The sequence below is a fragment of the Malaclemys terrapin genome, chromosome 7 (assembly GCF_027887155.1).
Source record: "Malaclemys terrapin pileata isolate rMalTer1 chromosome 7, rMalTer1.hap1, whole genome shotgun sequence".
NCBI lineage: Eukaryota > Metazoa > Chordata > Testudines > Emydidae > Malaclemys > Malaclemys terrapin.
Window position 1 is genome coordinate 97748995 of NC_071511.1, and position 24060 is coordinate 97773054.

The window sequence follows — 24060 nt, forward strand, 5'->3', positions numbered from 1 at the left end:
TCTCCTCCCCACCCCATTATTTTTATGTGACCCAAACTGAATCAGAAAATTCCTGACAAATGTAGGCAAATCAAAAAAGTCCAATTCAAGTTAAAAAAAATGGTTCAACCTCAGAACATTTTGTTTCTGAGCATTTTGAAAGGGCTAGAATCATAAAATGGGTGGAGGAGTAGGTGGGGGTCCCCCTTATTTAGCCCAGTGGTTAGGGCACTCATTCAGGATGTGGGACGCCCAGTTTCAATTCCACCCCCTCTGTCTGATATGGAGCAATTGGGTCTTCCACCTCCAAACAGAGTACCCTAACCACAGGGCTAGAGAGTATTCTAAGCCAGGTCTCTCTTCTTTTAATAATAATAATAATAATAATAATTAATAATATATGGAGATATACCTATCTCATAGAACTGGAAGGGACCTTGAAAGGTCATCAAGTCCAGCCCCCTGCCTTTGAAGCTGTTCCATTTTGTATAAAATACTTGAATAGTCTTTGCAGCAGGGACTTTAACTGGGTGACCCCCACCCAGAAGAGTGCGATAACCACCAGGCTACAGAGCCATTTTCACTCTCTCTCTCTCTCTGCTGCTCTGTCAGGCAGAGGGGGAATCTGGACCTGAATCCCCCACATGCTGGTTGAATGTCCAACTACTAGCTAAAAGATATAAATGGGGACCACCATCCCCTCTTTCTCCTCCAGCTATTTTGTGAATGGTGCCAAAGTCAAGAAAAAAATTGCCAAAGCTATTTGTGAAATTCATGTCAAATGTTTCAGCTTGACCAAAACTGCATTTTTTGAGAATAAAAGATTTGTTCAAAAATCTTCACCCTACTCTAGTCATGACTGTTAGGCTGAGAACCCATGATCTAGACTATGGTTACATGATCTGATATTTAGGGCTAAAGCCAATTTATCTGAATGTCAGTTAGTGCCATTGGCTTCAGGAGGAATACTCCTGTGAGTAAGGTAATTTGAGTATCACTTAAATGAAATAAAGCTGAGTTCTTAACAAACAAACAAAAAAAATGATTTAGGTACCCAAGGTGACTCCAATGACACAAAGTAACCTCTTTGTAAACATACTCGTTTTATAAGGAAAAATGAGTTAAAATTTTAATACGGAGAGCACAGCCTAATACAAACTTCTACAGAGAGATCATTTTATTTAGTTTTCTTTGTTTTCTCCTCAGGATACTCTAAGAGAAAAACTGAACTATACTAGATGAAATCTTCACATCAAATCATGACTAACAGGAAGAATAAATGTGATTTTAAAAAATGGTCTTTTTGAAAGCCTGCCTACAATCATTAGAAGTTATCTCATTCCATATTTTATTTTCACTTTGTTATATTTCCAAAGGAGGAGAAGTCCATTAGGAAGTTGTTGGAGGGTTTGCCTACATAGACCAGTAAAATCCTCAAGCTACTGTATGTTTTTAGAATCTTAATAATCTGAAAGTCTTAATGCACAGAAGTATTGAAGGGGCAGAATGATAGGTGAGACTTGCCAAAACAAAACGTAACTTCCAGCTTCACTATCCTCAGTAATTTTGGGTGTCTCTTTAAACTAATTAAAATGATTTTCAAAGGAAATTGGAATTATTTGAGAATCAATAAAACCAAATTGGAAAATAATGTAATTTGCCTAGCAGGTGTATAATTATGTATGTATGGGCCTGAAATTAATAGCTCAGGCCCTGAGTTTATGTGTGTAATTAGCATGTGCATTGTGTAGTGGTTAGAGCACAGGACTTAGATTTATTGAGTTTTCTACCAAGCTCTGCCACTGATTAGAAGTGACTCTCAAATGAGTGACAGCCAATTTTTCTGTGCTTTAATTTCCTTATCTGTGAAACGAGAATACTCCTACTTATGGTACTTGTTTAACAGGAATGTTCAGAGGCTTAATTGAATAATATTGTTTAAACACTTTGGGATTTTTGGGTGGAAAACACTATAAAAGAGCAAGTTTTATTTGTATATTAAGGCTCTCTTGATAACTAAACAGAGACCCTAAACTTCTTTCCACTGAAGACAATAGGAACTGTTAGCTTAATTTCCAAAGTGCTCAACACCTATGTGTTTAAGTACTTTAAATATGGCTGTAGGTGGCTAATACATCAGGGAGGGTGAAGAGTTATTTAAACTAAAGCACAATGTTGGTGCCTGAACAAATAAACTGGCCAGGAACAAATTCAGGCTGGAAATTAGAAGATTTCTAACCATCAGAGGAGTGAGGTTCTGAAACAATTTCCCAATAGGAGGTGTGGGGGCAAACAACGTAATTAGTTTTAGGAAAGAGCTGGACAAACTTATGAGTGCAACTTTTGATGATAGGGGGTAAGGCTCAGCAGCCCTCGGTCTCACTTCTGGTTTATGTTTTATGTTCCTATAAGCTCATGCTTGAGGGCTTCAGCTGGTCACCTGGTAGGGTCAGAAAGGGATTTTTTTTCTCTCCCCTCTCCCCCGTGTATTCCGATGTGATGTGAGCATGTGTGTATGTATTTGTGTGTTTTGTCTCCTTCTTTTGACATATCAGAGATGTCTATGACTGGAGATGGGAGACTGGACAGAGTGCTCTGAGGTGTCACTGAGCATTGTCACTGACCCCCCCGGCCCCGCGGCCCAGCGCACCCCCCCGGCGGCCCGGCTCCCGGCCCGACCCCCTGGCTCCCGGCCCCGCGGACCCCCCCGGCCCCGCGGCCCAGCGCACCCCCCCGGCGGCCCGGCCCCGCGGCCCCGGCCCGGCTCCCGGCCCGGCCCCGCGCACCCCCCCGGCGGCCCGGCTCCCGGCCCGACCCCCCGGCTCCCGGCCCCGCGGCCCAGCGCACCCCCTCGGCGGCCCGACCCCACGGCCCCGGCCCGGCTCCCGGCCCGGCACCGCGCGCCCGGCACCGCGACCCCGGCCCAGCCCTCCCTCCCGATTTTCCCGGACATGCCCGGCTTTTGGGGATTTTGTTTAATATCTTTATTAATGATCTGGAGGATGGTGTGGACTGCACTCTCAGCAAGTTTGCAGATGACACTAAACTAGGAGGCGTGGTAGATACACTAGAGGGTAGGGATCGGATACAGAGGGACCTAGACAAATTAGAGGATTGGGCAGAAAAAAACCTGATGAGGTTCAACAAGGACAAGTGCAGAGTCCTGCACTTAGGACGGAAGAATCCCATGCACTGCTACAGACTAGGGACCGAATGGCTAGGTAGCAGTTCTGCTGAAAAGGACCTAGGGGTCACAGTGGATATGAAGCTGGATATGAGTCAACAGTGTGCTCTTGTTGCCAAGAAGGCTAACGGCATTTTGGGCTGTATAAGTAGGGGCATTGCCAGCAGATCGAGGAACGTGATCGTTCCCCTTTATTCGACATTGGTGAGGCCTCATCTGGAATACTGTGTCCAGTTTTGGTCCCCACACTACAAGAAGGATGTGGAAAAATTGGAAAGAGTCCAGCGGAGGGCAACAAAAATGATTAGGGGTCTGGAGCACATGACTTATGAGGAGAGGCTGAGAGAACTGGGATTGTTTAGTCTCCAGAAGAGAAGAATGAGGGGGGATTTGATAGCAGCCTTCAACTACCTGAAGGGGGGTTCCAAAGAGGATGGAGCTCGGCTGTTCTCAGTGGTGGCAGATGACAGAACAAGGAGCAATGGTCTCAAGTTGCAGTGGGGGAGGTCCAGGTTGGATATCAGGAAAAACTATTTCACTAGGAGGGTGGTGAAACACTGGAATGCGTTACCTAGGGAGGTGGTGGAGTCTCCTTCCTTGGAGGTTTTTAAGGCCCGGCTTGACAAAGCCCTGGCTGGGATGATTTAGCTGGGAATTGGTCCTGCTTTGAGCAGGGGGTTGGACTAGATGACCTCTTGAGGTCCCTTCCAACTCTGATATTCTATGATTCTATGATTCTATGATTTCCCCCCGGACGGGGATTTGAGCCCCCAAAAGCCGGACATGTCCGGGAAAATCCGGACGTATGGTAACCCTACCTTCATTCCCCCTTGGTGTATTGTGACAGGATGTGCAGAGGAGGCCTCTTATATGCTCCCTCAGCTCTCCATAAGAGCGCACCACAATCTTGTGTTCTGTGATAGCAAATGCTTCCTCTGATAGTGGGCTCAGTGGGAACTTTGAATAAGAAGGGATATTTAATAAATTCAAGTTGGGAATTACAGCTTGACACTGTCATAGCTATAAAGGTACTATAGAAAATGTTATATGGAAAACAGAAAAAAAGGGAAAATATAAAGGAAGCAGAAGGGGAAAAAACGTATGTCACAGGAACATTTTAAAGAAATCAAACAGACAACTGTACTGTAGCCATGGAAACTTAAATACAGAGACTGAAATGAGAAATGATGCAAAAGAAAACACACATCCAGCCCTCTCTGTTATTGTTAATCATGGTGACACTCTCTCTCATACACACACACACATTCCAAAATAGTCTCCCCCACCTGGTATTTATCTGTTTATTTTGATTGGTTTCTCTATTAGCTTTGTAATTTTATAAACAGGTCTGCAAGCAAGAAGTTAAGGAAGAGGTTTATTGTTTCTGGACAAAGGTGCGGAGCAAGTAGGGTGACCAGACAGCAAATGTGAAAAGTCGGGACAGGGGGTGGGGGGTAATAGGAGCCTATATAAGAAAAAGACCCAAAAATCGGGACTGTCCCTATAAAATCAGGACATCTGGTCACCCTAGGAGCAAGGCTCGCCATGAATAAAGCTTGCAAGCTCTGAAGAGGGTTTGTAAATGTGCTGCCTGAGGCTTAGAAAAGTTTAAAAATCTCTCCTCTCTCCACCTTCAGAAACTTAAATAATGGAATAATGATTTACCATCTTTGTCTGAGTATGTGCAGTTTAAAATAGTTGTCAGGAGCAGCGCTCTCTAGAAGTGCTCTGTTTTTAGTGTAATATTTCTGAGTATTATCTTCATCTATCTTTCTTTCAAAAAAGGATGCAAAGTCCTTATTACTTGCCTGTTTTCAGTTTCTAAAGCAATCCCATTTTAAAAGGATAGAAGTGTGTAAATTAATCATCAAACACCATCTCCCCCCTCCCACCCCATTCCTGCAATTCAATATTAGCCAAGGCCTTAGTTACACTGGTGCTGTACAGCGCTGCAACTTGCTGCGCTCAGGGGTGTGAAAACACCCCCTCCCCCCCCCGAGCGCAGCGAGTGCAGTGCTGTAAAGCACCAGTGTAATCAGAGGCTGCAGCGCTGCACGCTCGCTCGCAGCGCTGCAAGCTGTTCCCCTCGGAGAGGTGGAGTACTTGCAGCGCTGCAAGAGAGCTCTCGCAGCGCTGGCGGCGCGACTACACTCATGCTTCACAGCGCTGCCGTGGCAGCGCTGGGAAGTCCTGAGTGTAGCCAAGGCCCAAGTTAAACTTTCCATATATATCTGACACCAGTTTCTCTCTGCTTTACTTCAAGTGCACCAAGTCTCCCCATGAATGGAATTTTTTGGAAGTTACAAGCCTCTGAATATCTCTTCCTCCAATTTTGATACAATAGTGTACCTACTTTAACATATCCAGAACAGGAAACGTGGACTGTCGTTTGCCTCATTTTGGATTCAGGTTGCTGTTATCCCACTATTCCATTGTGATCCCAGTGTGTGACTTTCAAAGATTGCCAGAATGTTGGCATATATATCAACTGGTTTCATATTTTATAAGACCTATGTTATCCCTTTGAAGATATCTGAAAGCTGTGAATAAATAAAATAGAGTTTTGATTGACTTATAGGGAGAAATCAATTCCAAGCACCTAGCACGTTTTCAACCTTTAAGACAGGGCAGGCAGAACTAACCATATTTCTTTCCTCCACTTCTCTAAAGGGATAAGCCAAAGGAAGTGGAAGAATATCCTTTTTTCCTCAATCTGATTTTTGAAAAAATTTTAATCCATGATGTTTTATTTTGCTGATTTTTCAATAATTACTCCATCTGAAGACTAAAAGCAGAATTAGATTTAGAGCAGGTGTTTGTTTACATAGTACACAGTGGTCCAGAAATAATAAATATTTAACCTATTTTCCATCTCTGTGTGTCCTCTAGGTACTCTTGACAACAAAGATGTCATTCTTTCCTTTCTGTAAGGGAAGATTTACTTTGCATAGGCAGAGTGCATTAAAATCTGTGGCAGAGTCAAAGGCGGTATAAATTACACCTTTGCTGTAAATTAGTCCAAAAATGGAATTAAGTGTTGAGTGGAAATTAACTAGTGGTGTGATATGGAATTCAACAGTGGGAATGGTGCAAATTGAGACAACCACCTTTCTTGGGTTTAATAGACCAATATAAATATGTACAAACAGTATATTATATCTGTAATAAATTTGTGTTTATATTTTATGCTGTGACGGGTTGGAGCACAGAATCCCCCTTGGGATCTGCCACCTGATGTACCAAGACTACCCCTGCTCCTGTTTTCCCTGACAGTTCAGGACTCTAGCACCCTGTCTTACTGAGCCAGACACTCCCGTCTGCTCCAACACAGACCCAGGGTCTGAATAACTTGCCCCAAAGCTGCAGGTTTACCTGAAAACAGCTCACAGAAGTGTGCTTGTCTTTGGCTCTCAGATGCCCAACACCCAAAGGGGTCTAAACCCAAATAAATCCATTTTACCCTGTATAAAGCTTATACGGGGTAAACTCATAGATTGTTCGCCCTCTATAACGCTGATAGAGAGATATGCACAGTTGTTTGCTCCCCCAGGTATTAATACATACTCTGAGTTAATTACTAAGTAGAAAGTGATTTTATTAAATACAGAAAGTAGGATTTAAGTGGTTCCAAGTAGTGACAGACAGAACAAAGTAAGTCACCAAGCAAAATAAAATAAAATGTGCAAATCTATGTCTAATCAAACTGAATACGGATAATCTCACCCTCAGAGATGCTTCAGTACGATTTTTCTCAGACTGGACACCTTCCAGGCCGGGACACAATTCTTTCCCCTGGTACAGCTCTTGTTCCAGCTCAGGTGACAGCTAGGGGATTCTTCATGATGGCTTCTTCCCCTCCTTGTTCTCTTCCACCCCTTTATATATCTTTTGCATAAGGTGGGAACCCTTTGTCCCTCTGGGTTTCCACCCCCCCCCCCACTGGAAAAGCACCAGGTTAAGGATGGATTCCAGGTCAGGTGACATGATCACATGTCACTGCAAGACTTCATTGCCCACTTGCCAGCACACACATATACAGGAAGACTCACAGGTAAACACAGCCATCTGCAGACAATGGTCCTGGTTAATGGGAGTCATCAAGATTCCAAACCACTATTAATGGCTCACACTTTGCATAATTACAATAGGCCCTCAGAGTTGTATTTCATATTCCTAGTTTTAGATACAAGAGTGGTACATTTATACAAATAGGATGATCACACTCAATAGATTATAAGGTTTGTAATGACATCTTACAAGAGACCTTTTGCATGAAGCATATTCCAGTTACATTATATGCACTTCTTATTATGTTTTTATAAAACCATATAGACTGCACAACGTCACATATGCAATAGAACGTTTCTGTCTCTCCGGTCTCGATGGGGGTGATAGCTATGCTTTCTCTTATCTGTGTTTACAGTCTTGGGGTCCTCTGGTGGGTCTTCTGGATGCCCAAAGAGACAGATGACCAAGCAACCTTTCTGATCCTTTTGCTTGGCAAGCAGTATACAACCTTTACTTTTAGATTTGGACCCTTCACTCAGCCTGTTCTCATCCTGCCATATAAGGAGCCTGAAATGAACTGGCATTCATAAAATTTGGACATACAGCCTGGATTCAGAACTGCATGGATTCTGCTACCAGTGGACCTCCTGCAATCATGGAGGAAAGGGATTCATTTCAATGTTCGTTTCATAAGTTGATAGATTCCAGAGGAATTTCACCACTTGATTCCTGCATCAAGCCTGATAACTTGCAGCTGAGCTGTTTTTGATTATAGTGTTCACTGCTACATTGTAAAGCATGCTGATAGGTGAGAAAGGTGATATATAGCGGTCAGTAATAATAGATGGGGAGGTTTTTGTTTTGTATATTTTGAAAATTTGGGCTCTAGTTTCAGCATGATGACAAGTTAAGAGGTAATGCCAATACCATCAAATATGGTCAACAGCTAATGGTGTCTTGCTGCTAACGTGACACTGAAACTTCATTTTCAAACAGGAAAACATTGGTTTCTTGTGCCAGTGCTATATTACAGTGCCATGAATAAGAGCTAGTTATTATTTTCATTTTTATTATGTACACCAAGTAACTGATGCAGTTGTAATCATTTCATCTGTGGATGTAACAATTTGAGATACTTGTTGTCCTGATCCTGGTTTTCTATGTTTTGATTGATTGATTTGGCAGACAGACCTTTTCTATGCATCAGTCAGTCAGTAAACAGCTGATCCATAACTGCAGTTTTTTTTTTTATGACGCCTATTGTATTCTTCTGAATAGTTTTTCATTCGGATGCTTTGAAGCCAATGGCATTAACAGTCACCTTAAAACAAATATTATACACATCCAAACTCACTGAGCTCTAGGCCTATACAAATTACAAACCCACTACAATCCTGAAGGGGATGTCAGAGAAGGGATAATGGGTTCCAAAGAGTTTTTATTGCTCTTCAAAGGGAAGTATGAAATCACTGGAGGGAAACCAATAAAGAAAATGCATAGTGTGGCACCAGGGAATTATAACCCATTGAGTCTGACATCACTATTAATCAAGATCCTAGAGGAATTTTTGAAAGATGAGATAACATTCCTACAGGCACATGGGCTGAAACCACTATCTTTCTCCATTAAAGATGATGCAAAGAGCAAACTAACTGATGGAAATAATCTGTATTTTGTATATTTTATGTGTCAGTTGTGTACAGAAGAATGAAGGACTAGTAACATAGGTTTGAGATTAGCATACAGTGGACAGTTACATGGCAAGTCCCCTTGTATAGATTTTCCACTGCACCTCAGATCCGACTTGTTTTTCTATTCCCTGGACATCTGTTGAGCAGCAACTAAAAATCTATCCTGAATTGTCTGATGGTCTTGGCCCTGATTCAGCAAGAGCCTTATATATCTAAGAAACAAATACTTAGCCCTGGTCTACACTAGGGGGAGGGATCGAGCTAAGTTACGCATCTTCAGCTACGTGAATAATGTAGCTGAAGTCGACATACTTAGATCTACTTACCGCGGTCTCTTCACTGCAGTAAGTCGACAGCTGATGCTCTCCCATCGATTCCGCCTGCGCCTCTCGCCGAGCTGGAGTACAGGAGTCAATGGGAGAGTGCTCGGGGGTTGATTTATCACGTCTAGACTAGACACGATAAATCAATCCCTGCTGGATCGATTGCTGCCTGCCGATCTGGCGGGTAGTGTAGACATACCCTTAGATGAAGTTTAGGTATTGTTTTGTCTTTTATGGTCTGCTCCCTCTCAGTCTCTCAGATGGATTCTCCATCTTATTCTTCAAAGCAACACTTTCCTGTCACACTGCTTTGAACTGGGAGTAGATTAGCATTTTCTTTGGTCTTTCACCCTTTAGCAACGGAAGTGTCGCAACTAACTGCCTTTGCATACATGTTGCACAGTAAGATCATGCTAGATAAGATCTATCTATACCAGTACTGTGACCTATTGCAGACAATAGTCCTGAACCCCAGGTATGTGAACTCGTTCACCACTTCATGTTCATGGTTGTTGATCTTGATGGAGGGTGCTTCCTCAACTACTTGGCACATTATGTTCATCTTTTTTTAATCTTATAGTAAGCCCGAAGTCTTGGAAGGCTTTGGAAAAACTGTCCATAAGGCTTTAAAGATGAGCTTCTGTGTGGACTGTCACTGCTGTGTTATCAGCAAAGAGGAGGTGTTGGATAAGGCCCTCCTGAGTATTGGTTTTAGAGCTGTCTTGCAAGATTGAACAGCTTTTGTCATAAATATAAAGGGAAGGGTAACAACCTTTATGTATGCAGTAACATAAAATCCCTCCTGGCCAGAAGTATAGAATCACTTACCTGTAAGGGGTTAATCAGTTCAATTAACCTAGTTGGCACTGAAAGAAGATAATTTCAAATCTCGGGGGCTGGAGGAGGGAGTTTTGTTTGTGCTCTTTTTGTTGGTTCCCTCTTGGGACAAAGAGAGAGAACAAGCAGGTAAACTAGCTCCTAAAAAGATCCTGAAATGATACATCTAAAATTACAGAAATTGTAAGTAATAGCAAGGAAATGTGTTAGATTATCTTTTGTTTTAGCTTGTGAATTTTCCCTATGCTAAGAGGTAGTTTTATTCCTGTTTTTGTAACTGTAAAGTTGAGTCCAGAGGGGAGTCCTCTGTGTTTTAAATCTTTTATTACCCTTTAAAGTTACCTTCCATCCTGATTTTGCAAGTGTCCTGCATTTACTGTTTTCTTTATAATAAAGTTCTTCTTTTAAGAATCTGATTGATTTTTAGTGTCCTAGAAAAAAAGGGTCTGGTCTGTACTTTTATTAAAGGCAATTGGTTGGTATATTATTCTCAAGCCTCCCCAGGAAAGAGGATGAAGGAGCTTGGGGGAATATTTTGGAGAAATAGGGACTCCAAGTGGTCTTTTTCCTAAATCTTTGCTTAAATCACTTGATGGTGGCAGCAATAGCGTCCAAGGAGAAGGAAAGGATTTGTGCCTTGGGGAAGTTTTTAACCTAAGCTGGTACTTATAAGCTTTCATGTGGGTCCCCACATCTGTACCTCAGAGTTCCAAGTGGGGAAGGAACCCTGACAGCTTTCCATCAGATCTTGTGTGAAAGTAGATTCCCTCAGTTGTGGAACTAAAAGCTTGTTTCAGCAGCAGAGAGAAGATGATCCGAAACAGAGTTTGGGCAAATACACAACCTTGCTTAACTCCACTACGAATATGGAAAGCTTCAGAGACTCAGTTGTCATATTGGACTGTGTTGTACATGTTTTCATGTAAGGATTGAATCACGCTTAAGAGCTTGGGGGGACATCCAGTCTTTTCTAGAAGTGTGAATAGTCCACTTCTACTGACAAAGTCAAAAGCCTTTGTGAGATCAATGAAGGTTATGTAGAGGGGCTTTTTTTGTTCTCTGCATTTCTCTTGTAATTGTCTCAGCAAGAAGATCATGTTGATAGTAAACATTTCAGCTCTGAAGCCACACTGTAATTCAGGATAGATTCTGTCTGCAAGGGTCTGAAGTCTGTTCAGGACAACTTGGGCAAAGGCTTTTCCCATAATACTAAGAAGGGAAATGCCATGATAGTTGTTGCAGTTGCTCCTGTTGCCCTTGTTTTTATAGAGAATGAGGATGTTGGCCTCTTTCATTTCTTCTGGTACTTCGCCTCCTTTCCAGCACAGATAGAGCAACTTGTGAAGATGTTGCAGTCGAATAGGTTTTCCGCATTTTGTGACCTCAGATGGTATGCAGTCTTTTCCGGGGGCCTTTCCATCAGGGAGGCCATCTATGGGAAGGCTAAGCTCCTCAACAGTTGGTTTATCGTCAAGTTGGTTCATAACAAGAAGGCCTTTGATGGCACTGATGGCTGCAGCCCTAATAATATTTTTCACGAGAGTAAAGCTCAGAGTAGTGTTCTACCCAGAGATTCATCTGCTTGGTGCGGTCATTGATTGTTTCCCCTGTTGTTGATTTCAATGGGGCTGTCTTCTTTAAGTTGGACCCAAGGCTTTCTTGATCCTATCGTACATGTTTCTAATGTTGCCTGCATCAGCTCCTACCTGGATGCTTTCACATAAGTGCAGCCAATAGTTATTGGCACAGCATAGAGCAGTTTGTTGTACCTTGGTTCTTGTCACTCTCAATGCTTGTAAGTTTTTTTTCATTTGGGTCTCTCTTGTAGTTGGTTTGGGCTATGCGTTTGGCCTCTATGACTGGCGTCAACACAATGGAATATGCGTCAAACCAGTCATTGGTCTTGTTTTCCTTCTTCCCAAAGACTGATAGAACTGCATCCTAGATTGTGTTCTTCAGTTGCTCTCACTTCAGCTGGGTGCTTGTGGCACAATAATTGGTGTCAAGGGCTTGTTATAGTATGTTCTTGTACTGCTGTGACTTTTTTTGGTCTGCTATGGCACTGATGTTAATACGAGGACATCCTTTTACTTTAGATCTATGTATTTTCTTTGGTTTAAGTCAGACCTTGCTGCATACCACAGAGTGGTCTGTGTCGCATTCAGCACTTCGATAACTATGGGTAATGAGGACGATGTTAAGATTGGTATGCCTTGCGATGATAAGATCCAGCTGGTGCAGGTGGCCAGATCTGGGATGTTTCCAAGATACTGTGTGTTGTGGCTTTGTCTGGAAGAGTGAGTTTGTTACACAAAGGTCATAATAGGAACAAAATTCTAGCAGTCTCTGTTTCCATTTATCGTACTAGTTTCTGTTTTGATCAAGACAGTTGGTCCATACTTTATGAACAGTTCCCACCCTTGCATTGAAGTCCCCTAGCAGAAAAACATATTCGTGTTTTGGAATCTTGCTGATGGTCATGTTCAACTGGTCATAGAACTGACCCTTGAAGATGAGGAGAGTGTTGGGGCATACACACTCACAAGATTGACTGGGCCCTCAGTTGTAAATGAGCATAGTGCAAAAATTCTCTTGGATCCATTTGTAGGCGGCTCAATCATCCCCAGAAGTGAGTTCTTGATAGCAAATTCCACTCCGTGCTCTCGCATTTCTTCTGTGCTTTTCCACTGCCAGAAAAATGTGTAGTCATTTTTTCCTTTGAGCGATCCTCTTGATGCTAGCTGTGTTTGTTGGAGGGATGCGATATTGAGCAGTTTCAGCTCGTCATTGATCATGGTAGTTTTGCGTGCATCATTGATCTGTTGAAGGTCCTCAGATAATCCAGTTGTCATGGTGTGAATTTCCAGCACCCTATCTTTAAGGATGTTCTCTTTCTTTTACTTGATTTGCCTGGTGTGTTGGTTACAGTCCACTTGTCAAGTTATAATCTCTAAGCTCCAAGCACCCATTGAAGTAGGCAGACTGTGGCGGGACAACACCCTATTGTCAGGAGCTGCCCAATTTTATGGTGGGCGGTGGTTGTCCAGTGAGATACCGTACGATGATCTCTCCCACTGTCGGAGACAGCCCCTGGCGCTCAACTCTATGCCAGTCGAGTAACAGCTTAGAACTGGTGACTGTTGCCTCCCGTGTTGTGTCGACACTCGAAGTGAAGCTGGAGTACCTCCCCAGGGTGCAAGCCTGGGCAGATGATATGGAGGCCCCGAGTTGCCCATGCATCAGGACCTCCCTCTTGGCATCACCAATTAAATCCAGAGGAGAGGAAGAACCAATATATCTGGTACCCAATCCGCTGCAGGCGTTGCCAGAAAGATACTAAAATGTTAGTACCTGATTGCCTTTGGGGCTTCACTCCAGATTTTTGGTCTGAGTTTACCCTCATAGCCTTACATTCTCCCAAACTCACCCACAAGGCAGTGAGGCTCTTCTGTCAGGGGTTGCTCCCTTAGCTTTACGCCCTCCTGGGCTACTCAGAAAGCAGTGGGTTGATGAGCCGCAGGTAGTACCATCTACTCTCACTACAATAGCAGGCACAGCCTGACCTGACAGATTCCTCACTTCATGCTGAAATTACTGAGAGCTGAAATCACTAAGAGCTGGGCTGAGAGGTGGAATCTCAGAATGTAACGTCATGGGAGCAGCAAGTGGTGTCTGCAGAGAAATTGTGGTCAGTAGTGGCAGAGTTGCAGTTGCAGAAGTGGGCGCGGAGGCATTGCTCAACCTCCCGCCTCTTTACCTCGGGGTGGGAGGTGAACCCTGTGAATGCACCTCTAAACTCCAAGTATTCCCTAACCAAGGACAGCCAGTTGTGAGTCGGGTGAAGTGGAGGGAGAGGGGAATGATGTGTTTAAAGGGACCTTCATTCATTGGACTTTCCCACTGCATGATGGGATACTGAGGCAAAAGACACTGCCCAATAGGCTGCAGGATTGGGTTTGGCTATGGTCACATGCTTTTGAATGTGATTGGGGTGGTTCCCTTTCCCTAAAAATTCTCTTTTGTTATACTCAGACTCAGTGCCTGGGTGTGGGAAGTATGCCTCTTAGAGGCTCCTCGGAGTGGTGTTAGATTTTCCCAGACTACTGGATGGGGGCTTGAACCGGTTCTGTTTTGTATTTTTAAGAGGAATCCCTAGATATTGAACCTGCCCCTTGGTGCTGCCAACTCCACCTGGCAGAAGAGTTACATATGAAAGTCACCCAGTTCTTGCCCTTGGAGAGAAAAGTGATTTTTACAACACTATTTTATAGAGGCTGAAGTGGGGTGAGATAAGATGCATGGAGGCCAAATAGGAGGAAGTTTCAGTTGCTGTTTAGAAAAATTACAAAGAACTGCAGGAAACAGAAGTTAAATAATCAGAGTTCTGTCTACTCTGTGGCAAACTGAGCCTACATCCGGTGGACAACACCTCTAGTGAGGCAGCCTAAGAATTATTCATGAGCTTTGGGTGGATTTAAAAAAAAGATTTCTATGCTGTCCCTATGTGATTTATTATAATATTAGAGTCAGTTTATATTATGCTGCACACAAGGCCATCCCTAGGGAGGTCCGGAGCCCAGGACATGGGTGCCAAGTTTCTGTCTGCAGGGCATGCTCCCGCCCCCCAGCTCTGCACAGGCCCCGCCCCCACTCCACCCCTTCCCTCAAGGCCCCACCCCACCTCGCCTCTTCCTGCCCCACTCCCGCCCAGTTCTGTCCCCTCCCCCAAGTGCGCTGAGCCCTCACTTCTCTCCTCTCCCCCCCCAGTGCCTCCAGATGCCATGAAACAGCTGATCGGCAGTAGGTTCTGGGAGGAAAGCGGAGGTGCTTTGGGCAGGAGGTGCTGAGGGGAAGGGGGAGGTTAGTGGGGGAAGCTCCTCCTCACACCCCCCACCTGCCTCCTGCATCACCTCCCCGCCCCCTCCTCACAAAGTGTGGGTCCCTCCAAAGCGCAGGGCCTAGGGTGGTCGCCTCCATTCACTGTACCCTAGGGATGGCTCTGGCTGCACTACAATTTTCAACAGGCCACAGCTTTTTTTTGTATTGACAACATGTCAATGTCTGGTGGAAACAGCCCGGGGAAAGCAGGAATGGGAGTGGGTGCTGGGGCTTTTGGCACCCAGGAAGGCATAGAGATGGTTTGGGAACTCAGGAGGCGTTTGAGGCTTTTGGCAATGGAGGAGGTGAGATGGGTGGTAGGGAAATTAATCTCTTTTTCTCCCTTCATCATGGTGGTAAGGGTCAGAAGAGACTTGAGACCTTTTTGTGGGTGGCGTGGGGGTGGAGAGAGGTTGAACTAGTTTCCCCATCCCAGCAACCCTGGATAGCAACTAGCTCAGTGGTTCTCAAACTTTTGTACTGGTGACCCCTTTCACATAGCAAGCCTCAGAGTGCGCCCCCCCCTATAAATTAAAAACACTTTTTAATATATTTAACACCATTATAAATGCTGGAGGCAAAGCGGGGTTTGGGGTGGAGGCTGACAGCTTGTAATAAACTTGCAACCCCCTGAGGGGTCCCGACCCCCAGTTTGAGAACCCCTGAACTAGCTGCATCACTCCTTTAATATCAGCTGATGCATGTGACAACAGTAGATAAGCACAATTGCTGGGTGTTTCCCCTAAAATGATCAGCAATGAAATAGTTAATGCTGACAAAGCAAGCCTTAGGTTTCAGAGTTATTACACATTTCAGATGGATGATGCAATCCATGCTTCTTTTAGAGCTGATGTTTTATGCTATCTGCAGACTCGGGCAACAAGCACTGATTACATTTGGAAGGTTGTCTTTGCAACCATAATGGCTAGAAATGAGATGAGTGGAGGCTTAGAACCTGCTGCTGAAATCTCTGGTGGTGTATATTTTGTAGCACATTCTGAATCTGTGGACTACATAGGACCATGTACATAATAAGCAGCTTGGCAGATCAACAGTTCTATCCCTGTTTGCAACCTTTCCAGGTATTTTTTTCTAAATATGAAATGTTGTGTGTCAAAGTTTGATTACAAAACTTGATTAAATGACTATTATTAATACTAACAAGAACTTAACTAGTGAAATTTCCATCACTTTCTCAAACTGTGCTGCTGTAAGCTCAAATGTAGCCACCCTAAGATGAAGGGAGAGAGCTCTCCCATTAACTTAACTACTCCAGCCTCTGTGAGAGGTGCAAGAAGCTGTCCCATTAACATAGTGCTGTCCACACTGGCACTTATGTCGGTGTAACTTATGTTGGTCGGGGGGGGGTAGTCATACCCCTGAGCGACATAAAGCTGTAGTGCACTACAGCCGACATAAGCTGTAGTGTAGACATATCCTAATATTCCCAACTGATTTTTTCCCAAAAAGAAAACTGCTTCCTGTAATAAAGAATCCTGTACAGGATAACATAGTAGGTGCCGATTTACAATAAAATGTCACTTCATTCCCAAATGAATTCATTTTCTAGTCTGCATGTTCAAGAGGAATAACTTAGTGAAGCAGAAGAGGGAAAATTATAAAACTAATACTTTATTGAAATACTCGAATCTAAGCCACTTCCAAGGCTTCAAGGTCAGTAAAAAACTGGTGAGGACTACAAATACTTTTAAACTTAATGGGCCATTAACAGCACTTAGGTGAGCACTCAAGCTCTTAGGTGACCTCCCACTGACTTCAATAAGGTCAGAATTTCATCCAATGTATTTAAGTGGGAATGCTAAATCCAATAAGGTTATCTTTTGTATTGCAAAGCAACTGTAAACCCAACCCCAGAACAAAGTGAAATACTTTTCATGGTGGTTTCAAATAATACCTGGGAGCAGTGGTTGGAAGTGGTGATTTTAAGTTACATTGCAAGGCATTTGGAGGAGCAAAAAAGAGGGTAAAGATGAAGACCTCATGGGGCTGAGGGTATATCTACACTAGAGTGGCACAGTTATGGCACTGCAGCAGTGCCATTGTAGTTTAGACGCTTCCTATACTGATGGAAGGTTTTTTCTGTTGATGTAGGTAATCTACCTCTCTGAGTAGCTAGCTCTGCATCTACAGTGGTGGTTAGGTCAACCTAACTACATTGCACAGGGTGCAAAATTGTTCACAACCCTGTGTGACATAACCAGGTCGATCTAATTGTTACATTTAAACCTGGCCTAAATGTCAAGGTGCCGTTCTTAAGTTTTGTGCTCGGAATATATATGACCGAGTTAGCACACAGTCATACAGCAGATGGAAACCGTTTGTAGGAGCAGAAGTTTCAGGATCACCGTCTCTCTAAAGAACTTGAACCAAAAAGCTATTGCTGGGGATCTGAAAGTTTGGTGCTACCTCTTTGAGTTGCTAACTGCACTTAAGCTTTACTGACTGTTCCCCGTTTTTATCAGTATATCTGCTTATGGACCAATTTGATTATGCAGCAGCAATCCCTTAACTTTTGAAAGCTGAGTCCAGATGCACTACCCACCAAATTAGCAGGGCAGCATGCGGTCACTTGCACTGATACTGTTCCATGTCCCTCCAGCTGGTCTTTGGTGCTCCACACTTTGGGAAACACTGCTGTAAAAAATATTGGATCCTTTGTCTATGCCACATAATTAATTCCTCTCCTGACAAAAACTCACTCTCTCTGGAGTCCAAGGTTTCCTAGCAACTCAGACAATGACAATACATACAGACAGTTTATCAAAGTATAATCCCATCATGCATGGTATATGATATAATCCCATGCATGCACAATACATTTTATAAAAATAATAAAGGTAGAATTCTACAAGGTGTCTGCATTCAGACCCAAGTGATATTAAACAGATGACAAAGTGAATGACTCTCACAATTGCAAGCACCATGTCCAAGTCCACAACATGCCGGGTGAAGAGACATGTGGTGACTCTCCCTTCGTTCCCATCTTATCCAGTAAGTGAAGGAGATGAGTAAGCTAAAAATACAGACCCAGAGATGCTGATGTAATGATGTTAACACAGAGATACATCAGATATAATAAAAAATACACCACTGGAGAGAAGCTGATAAATATCAACATGAGAAGAACAGGAGTACTTGTGGCACCTTAGAGACTAACAAATTTATTTGAGCATAAGCTTTTGTGGGCTACAGCCCACTTCTTCAGATGCCCACGAAAGCTTATGTTCAAATAAATTTGTTAGTCTCTAAGGTGCCACAAGTACTCCTGTTCTTTTTGCGGATACAGACTAACACGGCTATCTATCAACATGAGGTTATCAAACCCAGTTCACAAAATCAAACCTTTCAGACTTGCATTGATAAGCTTGAAGCTTTAGGCACAAACAAATGCTGATACAGCACTAAAGCCACTTTGATTCTTGCAGCTATTGAATGAACTCTTAAGAAAACTGCCTTAGAAAATGGACTATAATTACACAAGTGGTACTTTGTTTCAGTAGGATTTTTTTGTCTCTGCAACCATTGGCCCATTAAGAAAGTTAGACTTCAAATGCAAATATCTCCCCAATGTAGGGTGACCAGATAGCAAGGGTTAAAAATCGGGACAGGGGGTGGGGGTAATAGACATCTATATAAGAAAAAAACCCAAATATCAGGACTGTCCCTATAAAATCGGGACATCTGGTCACCCTACCCCAATGTAACATTCAGTGCAAACACTGGGGCAAATATTTTTTGTAAAGGAGAAACAAAGAGAGATCCTACTATATAATCAACTGCATTGCCAACATACCAGGGACAGTACCATGTAGTATGAGCTGGGGACAAACAGGGCCGGCTCTAGGATTTTTGCCGCCCAAAGCAAAAACAATTTTGGCCGCCCCCCCCCCGTTCTTTAATTATCCCACCCCCGGCCCCGCCTCAACTCCGTCCCTTCCCCAAATCCCCAGCCCTGCCTCCTCCCCCCAGGCTCTCAAACCTAGGAGGGAGGGAGGGAGGGGGAGAAGCGGCGCCCGTGCCGCGGCCACTCGGAGTCTCCCCCTCCGCCCCTCCCTCACAGGCTCTCAAGTCTGGGAGGGAGGGGGAGCAGCGGCGTGCGAAACGGCCACTCGGGATCTCCCCCTCCCTCCCAGGTTTGAGAGCCTGGGAGGGAGGGGGAGACCCCGAGCCGCCACCGTGCGCGAAACAGCTGATTCGCGCGCCATGGCAGCAGCAGCGGAGGTGAGCTAGGGCGGCGGGGGCACATTTTTAGGGGCGGCATTCTGGCGCCGGCCGTGCCGCCCCTAAAAATGTGCCGCCCCAAGCACCAGCTTGTTTTGCTGGTGCCTAGAGCCGGCCCTGGTGACAAAATAGGTAAATGGGTGATTATGTCAAAGGGTGAGGCCAGAGTAGGATGACCAGATGTTCCGATTTTATAGAGACAGTCCTGATATTTGGAGCTTTTTCTTATATAGGCACTTATTAACCTACATCCCATCCCAATTTTTCTCATTTGCTATCTGGTCACCGTAGGCCAGAGGTTGTCAATAGGTGAACTCCAGGACACATCTGGACCACCAAATGCTTTTGTATGCATCGCAAAATCTTTTTATTTACTTATTATTATCATTATTGTTACTGTGGTGTGAAAAATATTTCTCTGAAGTCTGGACCCTGACCAAGAAATTTTGACCCTGACAAAAAATAATTGACTACTCCTGGGTGGCAATGATGCAGCTCCGTTATGTTCATCCTTTGTTGTGCTTGTGCATCCCTCTTAAATCTGGGCAGGTTTCTCTTTCTAAGCAGACAATGCAATTATAGCAACCATTGCTAAAAAATCAGCAAAGCCTGAGGTTTTATTAAAACCATATGGTCAAATATCTGGACCAATATCCAACAAGACATTTGTGCATTTAGAATGGGACTACTCACATGCTTAAAGGTAGATATATACTGAAGTTCCTTGAGTTAGGATTTTGGTCAGACATATACTGGCCATAAGGAGGAGGAGGGGAAAAGAAGCAGCCTTAATACTGTGAGGTATCAGAAGGGAGCAGAGTCTCCTTCCACTATCTATGCTAGGACATCACTAGAACTAGACATGCTGAAGAGGGAGAACCAGGACCTGAGCCAGCCTGGCTGAAGCTACAATAGGGAGGAAATGGCATCTCTGACTGACATAATGGGCTTTGAATAGATACATAAATAATTAACTTGCCATCATGCCCAGGTTAGCATGGCAGCTGGCTCCTCCTCCTAGTGCTTGAAGGAAATTCCACTTTAATCTTATGTAATGGTGTGTGTGGGAACCTCTATGACTATGTCTTTGCTGCAAAAAATTGTTTTTTACATTGAGATAGCTAATTTGCTGTGAAATTCTTATGGCGACACGGCACAGCTAATTTTAATTCATTGGGTCAGAGAGAGGCTAACTCTAACTTGGTGCTAGTGCGCTCCCCTGGGATGTTGGAGACATAGGGACTTAAACCTGACTCCCCCACATGAGTAAAAGGTGAGTGCCCTAGCAACCAGGGTCTCTTATTTTCTCTTCCCCAGACTAGGAAAATGTTTTGAAATTTCAAAAATGTTCATAAGATGGGAAAACTATTTCCCGCCTGTCTCTAGACGCCGTTTCCAGTGTACAAATCCTGAGCTATTCAGTCACCCTAAAAATACTACCTTGTAATAGTCTAGTCCTACTTCTTCCCCAACACCCTGTATTTAAAAGTGTGCTATTTTCAGAATGTTTTATGCTTCCTGTTTATCTATATGACACTGTCCCATTTGAAGATTTGGAGATACCAAAGAAGTTAAACCGGGGAGTCCTCTTAATACAAAATCTACTGTGCATAAACAGACTCCTGATCAAATGTTACTAATGTGCCTAAGGCTCATGGTGAATTAATGATTTGTTTAAACAAAACCTTTAAAACAAAAATATATCAAGCAGTTTGCTTTTTCACAGAGAATAAAAGTAGCATGGACAGAGTCTGCTGTGCAAGCAGTTGCATTGTATCTGAGTGTTATTCACATGATTGTTTTGTGTTTATTTTATTGACTCTTTTTGCAGCTATGTATACAGATAATGATCCTCTTTTATACTCAATATTCTGTTTAACTTCTTGTGCCTGCAGAATGCTGAAATAGATTTTAATTTTACAGAAGAAGAAAATGCTCTTGTATTATATCTAAACTTCCCTTCATACACTACACTTTATCGGTTGTACTCGTTTTCAGTTGCTAGCATTTTAGCCCCAGTGATGGCAGGTGCATTCGACACAACTGGTACTTTTGGAATTGCATAGTTCTTGTATTAACAGAGTCTATAACAGCGTTCATTTCCCATTTCCAAACCCAGTCTGTCCTCTGACGTGGCACAGCACTAAAGGAACACAGAAAGTCATAACGAACACAATGTAAAAGGGAAAAAAAAAATCATACCTTAGCTTCTGACCAGCTGGCTCAGTGATCTTATTGAACTTGTCCATGTTCCGTGTTGATAGTATCAGGTAAACTAGTGACCATTTAATGAAAACATGTGCTGTTTCCTATGATCGTAAGGAGTGCTATACCGAGCAGATAGAATCCCACGGGTTATCTCTGCCTGGTTTCTACGTTGTGAGAAGGAGAATACTCATTTATTATGAGACCTGAAAACTTGCCTGAGCGCATATTTGAGTTTCATGTTTCTAGTTCATCATGTGACACACACAGCCAGCCAGGCGGCTTGCTTTGACTCCTGAATGCTATGCAAACTTGATGACCGACACCTATTGGGCGGACAAATTCCCCTGAAATTGAATGTGTCTCAAGTCTCTCTATTACTTCCTCTTTGTGTCTTACATGCAGCTGGTGTTTTAATCAGATGGCATGACTGGAAAATATAACACTTACACCACAGACGCCTGTTCTCTAGCTACTTCCTGGTAGCAGAAAAGTGCAGGAGAGCTATCGGAAGGAATGATCCTGTTCAGTGTCCTGAGAAATTATCTATGTGCTGCTGCTTCGGTTTGGCATCATTGTAGCTTCCTTTCATGACTCTACTCTAAACAGCCTAGAGATATGTCTGGAACTATTTCCCCCCTTTCAGGAGAAGGTGGTGATGTTTCCAGAGTAGCCTGCAGCTGCTAACTGCTAAACTGGTGTTTCACAACTCCATTCCATTCCAAAACAATGCTAAGTGTCAACATCACCACAGACAAACAATGGAATTCAGAGTTGGGGCTGCCCTGTGAAGACTGATTGCAGCAACATGGTTAAAAGCTCAGAGAAGTGGGGAGGATCTTACTAGGGGGTATAATGGGAAGGAAAGTGTTGTCTACCCTGGAAGACTCCTAAGTGACTGGAGGACTAGAGGCAAGAGACTGGAAATTAAACAGTTACCTTTGGGAAAGGGAATTTTAGGGTATGTCTACATTACAAGCGCTACAGTGGCACGGCTGTGGCGCTGCAGCGGAGACACTTGCTACAGCGACAAAGGGGTTATTCCTTTACTGTAGTAAATCCACCCCCTTGACAGGTGGTAGCTAGGTCAATGGAAGAATTCTTCCATTAACCTAGCAGCGTCTACATCAAGGGTTTGGTCAGTTTAACTACGTCTCTCAGGGGTAGGGTGGCCATATGTCCCATTTTGGCCAGGACAGTCCCATTTTTAAGCCCTATTCTGGACATAGGGTGACCAGATGTCCCGATTTTATAGGGACATTCCTGATATTTGGGGCTTTTTCTTATATAGGCTCCTATTACCCTGCAGCCCCATCCCGATTTTTTCACACTTGCTGTCTGGTCATCCTACCCGGACATCCCAACTTTTTTTTGACAGAACTGGGCATTTGTCCCATTTTCTCTTGCCAACTGATGATCAGCTGGCAAAACCAAACAGGACAAACGCCCAGTTTTGCCAAAAAAAAGTGAGGCATGCCCCCTAGTGGGGTGCAGGGGAACGTTCAAGGGGGTGAGCAGCAATACCAGTCTTCTCAGGGAGAGGTGGAGGGGGGCTGGGACAAGTGGCTTGAGCCAGCCTCATGTGGGCTTGGTCAAGCAGCTCAGGCCAGCCCCATCCAGGGAGCTGGGAGGGGAGATGCTCGGCACTGCCAGCTTTGTGCAAAGGGGGGGCTTGGGCAAGCAGCAATGCCAGCCCTGCATGGGGTGGGGGGTGGAGAGACTTGGGCTATCCCTGTGCGCTGTCCCATTTTCACTTAGGTGGACTTAAGTTTTAGGTGCTGACCTGAGTCAAACTGTTTAAAACACCATTTCAGTACATAATGATTGTTTGGAGGAAAAGGTGACCTCGCGTGGGAGAAGTTGTGACTATTTAACTAGAGGTGGGATGTTACAATGATTTAATTAAACTGAGGAAACTCTGATTTAGCACTCTTAAACCAGATGGGGCAGGATAAACCTCTGTAAACCAGAGTTAGCCTGTTTGAGGCTTGAGCTATACTGAAAAATTATATTGGCATAGCTACACAGGTAAGGGCTGTGAAAAAAACACCTCCTTGATCGACATAGCTATGCTGACAAAAGCCCTGGTGCAGATGCAGCTATGTTGAGGCGGTTTTTCTACACTGACAGAAAAATTCCTTCCGTCGCTGTAAGCTGTGTCTACACTATAAGGGCTATGCTGAATATAGTCTCCGAGGGTAGATATATCTGTAGTGGTCATACAGAAAGTTGCACTGGATTAATTGAATTGATGCAACATCACACCTTTAATTAAATCACCACTACTTCTGTAGACTAGCCTATTGCCTTTTAAATTATTTTTATTATTTGTATGACCACAGGTCGGAGCTCTAGTCATGCACGGGGACTCCATTGTGCTAGGTGCTGTACAAACACAGAACAAAGAGAGACCATCTCTGCCCCAAAGAGCTTATAATATGTATTAAAGATCCAGCCTCCCCATCCCTTTTATGGAGGTGAGAGAGATCTTAACAAATATCTCTGAGGATGCCCTTCACCCTCCCAAAAGCTTCTCTAACAAAACCAAGGAAGGTTCAACTTGATATTCCTGATATTTCTAGGTAAACAACAAACAAACAAAACCTCTTGCTTCTTTATGATGCATAAACAGGGTTACTCCAATGCTAGACCCAGGCTGGTCTATCCTAGTGTGGCTTTGGTATGTCTGTGAGAGTGTGACTTTTTGCATAGC

The 24060-nt window shown here is 43.7% G+C and overlaps 1 protein-coding gene across 8 annotated transcripts in view; it reads right to left on the minus strand.

Annotated features, from left to right (window-relative positions):
• Positions 1-24060, minus strand: part of BLNK (B cell linker) — a 139020-nt gene that overhangs the window by 45956 nt on the left and 69004 nt on the right. For 2 of the 8 annotated variants that reach the window (XM_054035450.1, XM_054035453.1), the window contains exon 5: positions 21345-21514. The exons of 4 other annotated variants lie outside the window; for them this stretch is intronic. In XM_054035450.1, coding sequence (XP_053891425.1) covers positions 21345-21391 — 47 coding nt within the window. In that variant the 5' untranslated portion in view covers positions 21392-21514. Of the gene's footprint in view, positions 1-5516; positions 5679-21344; positions 21515-24060 lie in introns of those variants that run through there. 2 more of the 8 variants (XM_054035452.1, XM_054035454.1) reach the window with 2 other exon arrangements.